The 13,168-nt window shown below is 40.9% G+C and overlaps 1 protein-coding gene across 1 annotated transcript; it reads right to left on the bottom strand.

The window, feature by feature from the left end:
* Window positions 1–1,063: 1,063 nt before the first annotated feature.
* On the bottom strand, window positions 1,064–12,978 carry npepl1 (aminopeptidase like 1). Its single transcript, XM_030728981.1, has 12 exons — window positions 12,779–12,978; window positions 11,500–11,685; window positions 11,122–11,292; window positions 10,904–10,993; window positions 10,296–10,377; window positions 8,225–8,367; window positions 7,177–7,254; window positions 6,419–6,519; window positions 6,068–6,191; window positions 5,782–5,958; window positions 4,127–4,237; window positions 1,064–1,959 (listed from the first exon to the last, which is right to left on the bottom strand). Exons 1-12 carry the CDS (start codon window positions 12,926–12,928, stop codon window positions 1,801–1,803), a joined length of 1,572 nt encoding a protein of 523 aa, XP_030584841.1. The 5' UTR covers window positions 12,929–12,978; the 3' UTR covers window positions 1,064–1,800.
* Between the last annotated feature and the right edge of the window lie 190 nt (window positions 12,979–13,168).

Below are 13,168 nucleotides of genomic sequence, written 5' to 3'. Positions count from 1 at the left end.
CAGATTAAGCTGGGAAACGCGTTGCCCAAAGTCCCCCACCCCCCACAATATAACTAAAATGTATTATTATTCTTAATTAGCAAGGTAAACTCCTTAATCACTAAAACCTTAAAACTGCAACACAAGAAAAGTGACAGAAACAACATATTAAGTACCGTGTATTGTATACATTAAATATATTTACTATGTTGCATTTGCAACCTCATCGTGGTTACACAAAGCTATCCCCTTGGTGTCACAGTGGTAGTGCAGCTCAGTTTTAACAGTGCTGTGATAACAGTGAAAATCATCAAGTCATGGACAAAGTCAGCAACAATACTCAGATAGGCTGTGCTATTTAAATGATGCTCAGTTGGTACTAAGGGCCCAAAATGTACCAAGAAATATCCCCCACACATTACACCATCATCACCACCACCAGCAGACTGAACTGCTGATACAAGGTAGGATAGATTCATGCTTTCATGTTGTTTACACCAAATCCTGGCAATTCTCCTCTAACATCAATAAGGTAACTGGATATTTTCTCTTTTTCAGACCATTCTCTGTAAACCATAGAGATGATTGTGTAGGAAAATCCCCATAGATCAGCAATTTCTGAAAAACTCAGACCAACCAGTCTGGCACCAACAGTGCCACATTCAAATTACTTACATCACGTTTCTTCCCCATGCCAATGTTCAGTTTGAACTTCAGCAGGTTGTCTTGATCATGTCTATTTACCTAAATGCACTGAGTTGCTGCCATGTGAGTGGCTGAGCAGGTGAGCAGCTGAACAGTGTCTCCTTGAGATGACTGTAAATTGGGGGGTTTCAAATAAAACTGAGTTGAATGGTATCTTTTTGGCTATTTTTTTTGCTGTGTCTGCTACAAGACGCAGACACAGCAAACCACATGACAAACAAGAAGAACTTTGCACATTTGGTTGTATTGATTGTGCTGATATGTGAGGAAATATTTTCAGGTCCCAACTACCATTTATTTAAACCAAAAGCCTTCAGCTACACCGGTTTACAGAGTTTGCTGTCGGCTTTGTAGTGAATGACTCTACAGGCACACAGAGGACAGCTGGCACCGCCTTTATTGAAGGACAACACTGTCATATGAATGGAAAATAAACGTGCTGGAAACTAATACTTCAACTTACAGTTAACATCTGGTGTGTTTTATGCTGACAAGGCATGTCACCAGTCATCTGACATTATGAAACCGCTAAAAAGTGCAGTGAGCACTCATTTTGGTCCAGAGATTAGGCAGTCCAAAGATACATAGGGTGAATACAAAGCGGTTACCAAAAACACATCTATCTTTACTGATCTTGATCCAGTAATCTTCATAACTTTTAAACAAAACATGTACGGCATAAACCTTGATTTGCATAAAACATGAAATTCCTACTGATAAAGTGGACATTTGAAAGCAATATTTGAGGTACGAGGTAAAATTTTTAAACTGCATTAACTGTAGAATCTGTTAAAAAAACAAAAATACTGAATTAAAATAACCCACTTTGCTTAGGTTTTAATATAATCAATGAACTGAATAATGAAAAAGCTCAGGAGTTGATCAGCGCACCTTGTACTGTACCAAGTAATGAGGACAAATGAGGGCCTGTGTTTGATCACAATCATCTATACATTTGATTTACTTTATCCTGTTTGAGTGATGTCAAACGCAGAATGCCAACTCGGCTTTAAACATTTTAACTCTAAATTTTAACTCTAAATTTGACAAGCACTTGCTTTAACAGTTTGAGTGTGTGGTGGCACAGGAGCAGTCAGGGAGTGAACCGTGTCATTTTTACACCAGTCTTCGTCGCTTGCAGTCACGTTCCATGCGGTCTTCGGACATGTTGGCGGGTGCGCCCAGAGGAGAAACTTGGTTCAGCATGGAGTCATCGGATGCCTGACCAAACAGGGCCATGAGCAGAGCAACACCAAATCCCGTGGCACGCTCCCCCTGCGCAGACACGAACAGATGATAAAAACCGGTATCATAATCCTCAAGTCGCACAGTTATTACACTGGTATTACAGTTATTACACCATTCAGTTATTGTTGCTAAAATCTTCAGTTGATCATAAAAGGTTGCCACAATAAAGCTGTTAAATCCATTTCTAAATATAAAAATGACAAATATGGAGAAAGCCACTCCTCTTTATGAGCTGAATCACATGACAGAGTATCAGGTAACCACCTGCGGGGAACTTCTAGAAACATGTTTGAACTAAAAAAACAAAATACAAAAAGTACACAGTCACAACCAGTAACCTCAGATTATCTTGATCTCTTCAAAAACAACAGTGAGTTCACAGTGATTGAAGAACCAAACATCAGAAACCAGCACCTCTAGTTTCTGTGCAACAAGGAAACCAGACAACTGTGTGCACATCTCTGATACAACGGACCTCCTACTGACTGTATGCTGTAAGACATTTACTGCCACCCATGTGACTCCTGTTCTGCATGCCCCATCTCATTGAAAATATTTCATTTCATTTCATTTTTGTTTTGTTTTTTTCTTTTCTATTTTTCTTTTCTCTTTCTCACTCTTTTTTCCTACCCTTTCCTTTCTACCTGTCAAGCCTGGTGTAAATAAATAAAATTAAATTAAAATACAAACATTAACAAGAGTAGCCTATTGGAAAACTTACAGAGCTATTCTTGGAAAAGCAAATATATTTGGTACACCAGAGCATTTGGATCATATTCTGATTGCGAAAACTGCCGGACATGACAGGCTTTAAAAAAAAAAAAAAAAAAAAATTTCATTTCACTGGGATGACTTGGCTGGACAGTTTGGTCAATAATGGTCAAGTCTGAGTGAGATTGTAAATCAGAGCGTATGCTCCTCTCAGCTTTACTCATGCTTGCAAAGTTTGCACATTTTGTTTTATATGCTTAGTTAAAGGTTTCTTTAATGTTTAACTGACAGGTCATGTGAGGCTTTACAGTGGTGTTTGGTGCCAACTTCCTCATTCAGCTGACTTCCTTACTTTAGTCATAGTTCATACCGACCCCAGTTGTTCCAAAGTAACACAACATTTTCTAATATTGCTGCTGCTAAATCTGTATTCTTCTTAACCATCACTTTGTAGTGAAAAAAATAAGAACAAATTCAACATGTAAACAGCTGGAAGTCTTACGTCAAAAGATGGCTTTGCACGCTCTACATACACACATATATAAATGTGAGCAGGAGCAATGAAGCCAGCAATCTGAACAAGTTTAGTGAGCCACTACAATACCCATCTTGAACTTGAAGTATGCTGTCAAGCTAGTAAGCAGAAAATATGCCGTGTTCTTTTTGAAGCAGGAAGTTGGAAATTCTGAGTTCCAAGTTGGAATTTCCAACTGGAATGCCTGCCTAAGTCGAAATTTCCCACTCAAAGTCAGAGAAGCCCCACGAACCCCAGCTTCACAACTCAAGATGGCAGCAGTGTGGGTAAACAGTAGTACAACTGAAAAACTTGTACTGACTTACTAAATCAGTCATTCACAGCAACCAGGTTCTATTCATGAACATGCTGCAGCGGTGGTTTTCAGTGCACTGCGTTTTATTATTAGTGATACACAAAAGCCTCTACCTTGCTAGGAAGAAAAAACCAGCCTCGGTTTCCTGACTACTACAATTAATTCAGACAATTAAAGGTAAACACAAACAGGCTGAAACACAGCTTCTTCCCTCAGGCTGTGAAAGCCATCAATCCCCCACCTTCAGCCAACCTATCCACCCTGATGGGCAAACAGTGGAATTAATGGACAATCATTGATTCGAATGGACAATCAGTGAACTCCACCCCAACCCCAACCCCCTCCCGCCAGCTCACCACCGATTGCACACGTCACTTTAAACAATCTTAAGCATGTTCTACTTTTTCCTAGTGTTGATATATTTACTTTAATTTATTTATTTATTGTTGTTTTGCATATGCACAGTTTTTTTTTTTTAAATCACTGTCGCAGAGGGGATGCTAAACTGCATTTCACTGTTTTAACATTGTTCTTGCATTGTTTTTATCAGTGACAATAAAAACGCTATTCTATTCTATTCTATTCTATAACACAATCAAGCAACATACTGATTTATTTAAAGTTATCTACACAGCAAAGCATCAGGTACTCACAGCATGAACAGGAGAGGCAATGTCAACATGGACCCACACACCAGACCAATCAAAGCCCAGGTGAGATGCAATAAAGAGGCCAGCACAGGAGCTCTGGGCATTCTCTCGATCCTGTCAATGCAAGAACACACATACCTCAGCAACCAACCTTAAATTAATTATAACAGCCATTAAAAAACAAACACAAAACACACTACTTAAATATATATCAGAGCTATTCAGAGGAACCACATAGAATTATTATACAGAAATCCCCATCTTTTTAAATTTGGACTTTCAGAAGTGCACCTAGAAGGACAACCTTTGGAAATGTTGGAAAATCATGAAAGACTCTGAAAGCTTTGCATGTATCCTTGTTTTGTTTCTTTATTTTGTTTTGTACTTTGGGACATAAGCATTGGTTTAAGAGTCAACCCACATTTTCTATAGTACTTGTGGACTGTTTCTGTAAGTAAAAAAGTCAAGTTCCAAATAAGATATACTCAAGTGTTCAGGTGCCACTCTGACAGTACTGAAAGCTCTGATATGAGCACAGAAAACTACTGTTTGTGCATACTGTTGCTATGCTGATCTCCTTAATGACAGCGGAATTAAGCAGCAAAAATTTTACCATATAAGAGAGAAAATTAATGTGTGAACTACTAGAAAACTATTTGGTCACACTGGTTATTGACACCCTGGCACACAAAATTTACAAAACCATTTAGTTTACAGAATCTTCTGGGGTTGTATTTTGTTTGCTTTCTCCTCTTTAGCAAAGATAATTGGTTTTGTGTGTGGTAACAACTCCAAATGACTGAGCTCACATCTCTCCAGCTGATTGTGTAATGTCACTTACAAGAGTCACATCTCCCAGACTTTGTCAGTGTCAAAGGACTTCGGTCACTGGACTCTGGAGAGGCCAATCTATGACTGATAGTGTTCTCACTGAGTGTTTTTCAATCCAGGTATGTTCTCACTGTATTGGCAGCGTGTTTGGGATCATTGTCATGTTGAAAAATGAAGCTGCTGCCAATCTGATGTTTTCCAGACGGCAATGCATGGTGGAACAAAATCTAACTACTTTTCTGTGTTCATAATTACATCAATTTTGACAAGATCCCCAACACCACTGGCTGAAATGCAGCCCCAAACCATGACAGAGCGTTGACAGTGTTTTACAGATGGCTGCAAACACTCACAGTCGTATCTCTCTATTGAACTCCTCTGTACATAATGATAATGATTTGAACCAAAAAAAGGAGTGATGAGTCTAACTTTGACATAAAAGCTGTTGCCACTGATTTTCAGTTCAGTTCTTGTGTAATCTACTTCAGCCTATTCTCCCCATTTCCCTTCTGTAAGAATGGCTTCTTGACAGCCACCCTTCCATAGAGACCTGCTTAATGAGACTTTTTTTTTTTTTTAAAGATATTTTTTGCCTTTATGTGACAATGTGGCAGTGAAGAGTGGACAGGAAGGAGGAGGACAGAGAGAAGGGGAGGATATGCAGCAAAAGAGCCGCAGGTGGGACTCAAACCCAGGCTGCTACACTTCAGCCATGGGACTGAGCCTGTTTTGAATTAGATGATAAAATTTCTGTCATTCCGATTTTCTTGTGTCTGATTTAGATTGTGTCTTGTCATGTGTGTAGATTTGAGGAGTTTACCACTTACTGCCACAGAGTTCTTCATGTCAGCCATGGCAGAGGTGAACTCACTAAAGTGCAGTTCGGGGCAGTAGACCAGAGGGTGAGCGAGATCTCCGCTACTGCGGCCTGCGCGCACAACTGCAGCCTCCCACTGCTCGCTGTTTGTCATCACAGCTGCATGGTACTTTCCTGTGGAGATTCCCTGAATAACAGACACAAAGAGGTTTCAGCTATAAAGTAGTACCTGCCTGACAGTACAAAATTTGCTGATCTGGGTACCTGCTGTGGTTGGTTTAGAAAGAGTCACCCACCTGTGCCCCTGTCAGTGTAGCCATATCCAGAATAATATCAGCTGACAGGTCTTTGCTGGCATACACCACTCCATCAGCCAGCACCAGCCTGCCCTCTGCATCAGTGTTGTTGATTTCCACCGACCTTTAGAAGTAAACAGACTGAACATTTATACCACGGCCCACCTTCATTCTTCCCGATTTAGCTTGGAAAATGATATCGGACACAGTTTGTGTGCAGTCATACCATGACGGCACAGAGAGTGACTGAGCAGCGAGTACAACTCAAAACAGGTAATTTAATACCGAGTGTTAAATAAAACTCCAAAGTAAATGAGACATTATTACTTAAAAAAAAAAAAAAAGTCTCACTTTCCAGAATAGAGTATGTGGATATCATCAGGTCGCGTGGCTGTGGGTCCAACTGAGTTCTCTGCGAGACAAAACACTGCGTGGAGATTATCCTTAAAGCCCTGAAGTAAACAGAAAGAGTCTGATCAAAAGACACGTTAGAGCCACACAGCCACAGAGGTAACTAACAGGCCTAAAGTGTGGTTGGTGACTGCCTGAAAACCACCAACTGCTAGGGAAAAATGAGCGTTCTGACTGGTTGGTGAGTGGTTGCAGGGGGTTGCTTGCTGACACACAGTGCTGCACCTAAAATCATCCTTGGGATCGCTTTGCTCGATAGATTTCTGCAGCCAACTAAGCGGTAATGAAATTTAAGAGCAAGATGCAAACTGGTAACAGAGCCCATTCACCTTCAAAGTAAAACCTGCACCTTTTGTTGGCTTCAGTGGTAAGTCACAACTTTTACTCTGAAGGCAAACAGCCTCTGTTTCCAGTTTGCATCTTGCTCTTGCTTGACTAGCAGTTAGCGAGCATTTGCAGACAGGTCAGCGTCTTCCGTGCAAACTACTAGCAACCAAAGCAATCACAAAGAGCTTTTTAATGCAGCACTTTCTTTGTGGCTGATTTCACCCAGCAACACCCAGCAGCCACTCATCAACCAGCCAGGGAATACTCATGTTTTCTTAGCAACCAGTGGATTTCAGGGTGGGTGGTGTGGCCTGTGTGATAGAGGCCTGAGCAGATGTGAGCACTGATGTGGGATCCTTTAGTCACCTCACCTGTTTAATGGTGGCCTTGAAAGCCCCCAGAATAGCAGCGGCTCCACCACAGTCTCTTTTCATCCCTGGCATTGTCGTCTAGATGAAGGGGGGTGGGGGAAAAAAAACAACATTTAAATGTGATGGATCTCGACTACAGTGAGCAGGACAGTAACCCAGTTGCCCATTAAGAAAAGTTTTTTAGCTCAACTAGTGCATGCAACAGCAACTACCTGTCAACAGATTACTGAGAAGTGACTTAGAGCTTAATCTAAAAGATCAGTGTGCAGGTTTCCAGGATCACCAAGACCGCCAGAGAGTGGATGAGCTTATTGAAAGGTGGCAGACTGAAAAGCACCAGACACACTGAGCTGTAGAATTAAATGCTGGTCCACAGGATCACAGTGAAAATTAATGTTTGAGGTACAACAACCAATTCTGTGCTAGCACACCGTGACTCAGTGGCTCAGTGCACTGTTAAAGTGAAATACATTGATTAAGCCAGACTTTGTTGCATTTTACCACTTGATAAACAACTGGAACAAAATGTTTATTCCTCCTAAATTATATTTCTAAAGACATAATCTTTACCTATCAGCTAACCAAATAACACTGCATATTTTTTTATATATTTGAGTGAGGCATGCAGGATTATTTCCACCAATCCATCTGCTTCTCCTTTTCAGGGTCGCGGGGGGGGGGGCTCGGTACACCCTGTACAGGTCGCCAGCCTGTCGCAGGGCCAACACAGAGAGACCATTCACACTCTCATTCACACCTATGGGCAATTTAGAGTGACCAAGTAACCTAACCCCAGTAACTGCATGTCTTTGGACTGTGGGAAGAAACCGAAGTACCCGGAGGAAACCCACGTAGACATGGGGAGAACATGCAAACTCCACACGGAGAGAGAAGCCCGGGCCAAGGTGGAATCGAACCCAGACCTTCTAGATATTATTGTATAGGCAGTAGTGCTAACCACCACGCCACTGTGCTGCCCGCAGGATTATTTATTTTTCTAAATATATGATTAGTTATTATCTCTTCTCTATAGGATACTGGAGCATACCTTTCCCTTAATGCTGAGTCCACCAGTGTCATACACAATTCCTTTGCCCACCCATGCAATGGTTTGTGTAGCGCCATCGGGAGTGTGACTCAATACTGCTAATGCAGGAGGATGCTCTGCTGCCTTTCCAACACCATAAATACCTGAGAGGGGGTAGAGAAAGAAACAACATAAATGACTCTGACCAGTTACAGTTATAGTTAGTTACACTTTGTTTTTTTAAATCATCTATTTTACCTTTGACAAGGAAAGATACAACAGCAGAGGAAGCAGAAAGTGGTTATAGAGCAATAAACAAACAGTAGTAATAACAATTTTCAATGGTTTCAGACTTTATAGAAATTAAGGCTTTGACTCATGTCTTCATGTCCATTTGGTCTGCAGTTTTTTATGGGTGCCTGCTTTAGTCCTTAAGAAATGAGTCAACTTTTCCATGGAGTGTATTTCTTACTCCTTTTAGTCAAAGCTTTGAAGAGATAGATGTCCTCACTTTGAATCATGCCACTGGGTATCAGGCCCAAAAATATTACTCTGAGGTTTTAGTACAGGACCAAAAAAAAGTGAGTGTGACTCCAGCACTGTTGGGGTGTGTCTGTCTATTTTTCATGCGAAGAGTAATAAAGAAATGGATTCGATGTTTCTTTCCGTCTTTTAGAGCTAGAGTTGAAGATTGCTGTCTCTCACATGGACTCATTCTCTGACAGTTCAATGTTTCCCTTTTCATTTTAACACAACAACTGAGTAACCACTGTGACTTTTCATACTCCTAAAGAGTTTAGAAACCAATTTTCCAGGGGTATGTTTGTATGCAGCCGTTGACACTTCAATCACTTCATGACGTTCTGTTAAATTTCCCTTTTGAATTTCAGCTGAGGGTCTCTGGACAGGTCTCCATTTTCTAATTCAAATTCTCTTTTAAGTTGATGAAATGTCTTAAAACATCTTCCCTTTCTGAGTGTGTTGTTGGTTCTTTTTCTCTCCATCTTATGACTGTATTTTCTCTCTCTTCAGGTCTAAACATATGGGTCTGAGATGGCCACATTAAGAGTTTGCTGTCTCCTTTAAGTTTATATACTCCAACAATGTCACACCAGACTTTTAGTGTGTTTTCTACAATTAACTTTTCCCCTCTTTGTGGTACACCATCCTTCCCACTTTACCTGGTTTGAGGTTGAGGCTTTCCCAAATTCAGTTCAACTTATCCCACACTGTAAACTGAGAATCTGGGATTAAGGTACCCACAATATATCAATTTAGCTTCCCACTTCAGTTTATATTTCCGCTAATAACCTTGCATGGTCTGTAATCTAATGGCGAGAACTTGTATTTTGAAGACATTCAGATGATAACCTGACATCAGACCACAATTCACCAAAATACACATGAGTAAGGGGAGAGTTAAATCTGGATTCTGGAGATGGATTATACTGTCATCTGCAAATAATGCTATTATATGGCATTATTTCCCCATTGTGGGATCAATAACGTATCATCATCATCCTTACTTATTTTATTTCCTTTCAGTTCTTCATTTTGTCTAAAGGGTTGATCCAAGGGCTCTATGAATACTGCATAAGAGTGCAATTGATCTAGAGAAACTAGTTGTGCAGCTCTTGTTAAAAGAAATGGTACACAAGAAAGTCAGGCACTGTTCCTTATATCAGTTTTTAATTAATAACACCATATTTCTTTATTATAGCCAGATATGAGATGAGGAACTGGGACTGTTGTTGATGGCCACAAGAGATTGAGAAGAACTGAAATCAGCTTATTGGGGGAGCCCTCCATAACAGTCCCATTTTCTTAATTACCCACACCTGCTTTTAATTATTAATAGCTGAAGGATAAGTAAATTTGTGTATAGCTGAGAAATATGGCATCTTCAATTGAAAACAGGCATAACAGTGCAACTGACTTTCTTGTTTACCGCTTCTTTTAATCAAGAGTTGCACAAATAGTTTCTCTAGCTAAAGTCCGCTCAACAAAAAAGCTTTACGCAACAATTCTGGAGAACTGTCATAATACAACCTAAATACATACATACATACATAGACATGTACAGAGGTCATACCTCCAAACCCTCTTTGTTTCAGTTCCTCTCCACGAATGATGACTGGAGTGATTCCAAGTTCAGATCCCACAGCCCTGATTTCCTGAAACATAAATGTATGACTGTGATGAAAAGCTGCAGTAAAATATTAAAGCTAGTTTAACAAGTAGGTCTTGACCCCCCCCGCCCCCCTACTTAGCATTTATGTTGTTAGATATGCAAGTGGTGCAGTCAGTTCAAAATATGCCCATCGCACTGTACTAACCTGGTTTGTTGTCATCCAGTTATTGAGTGAACACTTTTTTCCTATTTTAAGTAACAGTGATCTTGAGTCTGACCCCAGTGACTCCATATAAAATCCTGTCATGGGTGATCACATATTGTGTCCCATCTTTTGACAAGCAATTAATAAAAAGCATTACATTTTGGCAAGTTAATTCCTGCCACTAAATATCTTAAGCTTTTCAATTTCTGTCACAACCATCAATGAATCGATCTCAGTTTCACTTCATTTTATAGCCTAATGTAAGAAAGTATGAATGGGCAAATTAAAATGGGGACAGGTGTTCTTGGAAAGGTGAGGTGTTACAGGTCAACAAAAATTCAGCAAAAGACAAAGTTTCACTTACATCTAAAAAGTGGTCTGTGTTCATCTCATTGCATGGAGTGTCCACAATACGAGCTGCCAGCCGGACTCCATCAGCAGCGTTAGAAAGACACTGAACATAAAAAGAAGAAAACCAAAATCCTTTAAGTGATGGCAGACCGCAGCAAGGTGCCCTACAGTAGTTTCAAATATGCCATTTATGAGCAGCATTGACACTTAAAAACGAAAACTTAACAGTACCTCAAGCTCTGCAGCCTCTAGAGGGTTGGCGTCTTGCCCGACAATCAAAAACTCCACAGTTACATGCTTCTTCTCAGCTCTGCGTGAGGATGTGGAGCGGCGAGAGAAGATGGGGAAGGCCCTGGCAATGGCACAAGAGGACGCAAACACATCTGACCGCTCACACACCATCTGGAGAGGAGAGGCAGGCTCCTATGTTAGCCACTTAAGCAAACTGCCTCACCACTGGGTAACCCAGATTTGAGTGCCATAGGACTCCCAGGGAGAGTTACAAAAGGACAGTATGCATGTATAAAGAACAGATTTGTTCTGTAGCTATAAGTGACCTCTGATTTCCCTGAAGAATACGAGAAAATAATTCTGGCTGATGATACTGACCACAATGCAGCGGTTATTCCCTCCAGGGAGGCAGGAACGGACCAGACGGGACACAAAGTGGGCAGAAGACTGGCTGTTGTGCCTGCTGACCCGTGAAGGAAGGGTGGCCACTGCAGCATGGTTAAGGTACAGCGGGCAGCTGTCCGTGGGGTTTGGGTTTAAAGTACTCAGAGCTGCCTGCCAGATCTGAGAAAAAAACAAAAAACAAAACAAAACTGACATTTCTGGTTCACCACACAGACATTAAAGCTTTGAAGGACATCTGAAAAAATCATTTAATTCATTCATTCTTTGTAAACTAAATACAAATGATAAACAGTCTGGGAAATTACACAATCTCTGACACTGAAAAATAATCCTACGTTAACAATAAACATGTTATTCCAGATGTTTAGGAAAGGAATCACATAAATTTCAATACAAAGCAAAGTTTTGCACTCATCAGCAGACCAAAATCAAATGAGCCAATACGTGATGGGAATGTGAGTTTAACAAGTTAACAGATGCTTTCACAATTGTCACCTTAGACACACACACACACACACACACACACACACACACACACACACAAAAGACCAGTTCCTACCCCTGAATAATCAGAGCACTGCATGGAACAGGGTAACAATGTCTTGGCTAATCATTGTACATAATCAGTCAAACTCTCTAACTGGAAAACTGTCACACTCACTGATTCTCACTGTATTAGTGTGTGTGTGTATCCACGAAATCTGCCAGTGATCAAATCACTTATCGGGAGCACCTTGGACAAACTCCATTCAAAGTATGCCCATTGTGTTTGCTATACTGCAGTGACAAAGCAATTAATATCTGGATACGGAAGAGTGGGACTTTACCCTCGGTAGTGCTCCAGCAGTAACATCCTACACTGTTCCAGGAAAAGTTATTGACCACTATCGAGGGTTCAAGTACCACTTTTCTAACCTAAAATTATACAGTAGTGTCGTGACAGCCGGACAACCCTACCAGTAAGAAAAATAGGAGTTACTGGCATTACGTGATTTACTTTTTCGCCCACTAATAATAATAGTAATAATAATAATACACAGTCAAGTCTGCAAATGTCTCTTCACTACTGTCACTGTTAGCTCACTAACTAAGTAGCCTACACTGATATGGTTAGAGATATGGCCCTGGGACGGGTTTTCGCTAGCTAACTGTGTCCAGAGATAACTTAGCTGTGCTAGCTTTTGCTAACTTTTGCTTAGCGTGGCGCTAACATTAGCCGGCAGTGAGCTCCCATTAACATTCGTAAGATTACCTCTTTGCTAACAACCGGCTGGAGTTTGCCTTTGATCTGGCTCCAGGTGACCTGCTGCAGGTTGGTCTGCTGCCCGATGATCAGGACAGGGCGACTTTGTGGCTCTGAGTCACCGGCAGAAGATTTAAACTCCAGCACCACATTCGCCATTTTGGTGACTGAAGGTGCTCAAGTGGACGCTAACGGACACCCTGGACCGGCGACGGCAGCCGGGAGAGGACAGGCTTCAGTAACTCGCTGCGAAGCACCAGGCAGGAGACACCGAGTGGTTTGCACCCAAGTCAATATTGTTAAAAAAATAACCAAAGGATTATTTAGACAAATCCTTTAGGCAATTAAAATAATGTAAACCAGAAAAATACAAATGAGATCATTTTTACCGCCCATGAG

The sequence above is a fragment of the Archocentrus centrarchus genome, chromosome 5 (genome assembly GCF_007364275.1).
Source record: "Archocentrus centrarchus isolate MPI-CPG fArcCen1 chromosome 5, fArcCen1, whole genome shotgun sequence".
Classification (NCBI taxonomy): domain Eukaryota; kingdom Metazoa; phylum Chordata; class Actinopteri; order Cichliformes; family Cichlidae; genus Archocentrus; species Archocentrus centrarchus.
The sequence above is the reverse complement of the archived record's forward strand: the minus strand, read 5'-3'. Positions and strand labels throughout refer to the sequence as shown.

What these genes read in the sequence shown, in the direction of transcription:
- npepl1 (XM_030728981.1), bottom strand. Translation starts at nt 12,928, where the DNA reads ATGGCGAATGTGGTGCTGGAGTTTAAATCTTCTGCCGGTGACTCAGAG. An exon ending in ACACAGACCACTTTTTAGAT is followed by an intron (nt 10,378 to 10,903) that starts GTAAGTGAAACT and finishes TTTATGTTTCAG; the next exon opens with GAAATCAGGGCTGTGGGATC. An exon ending in CTACACTGACAGGGGCACAG is followed by an intron (nt 5,959 to 6,067) that starts GTGGGTGACTCT and finishes TCTGTTATTCAG; the next exon opens with GGAATCTCCACAGGAAAGTA.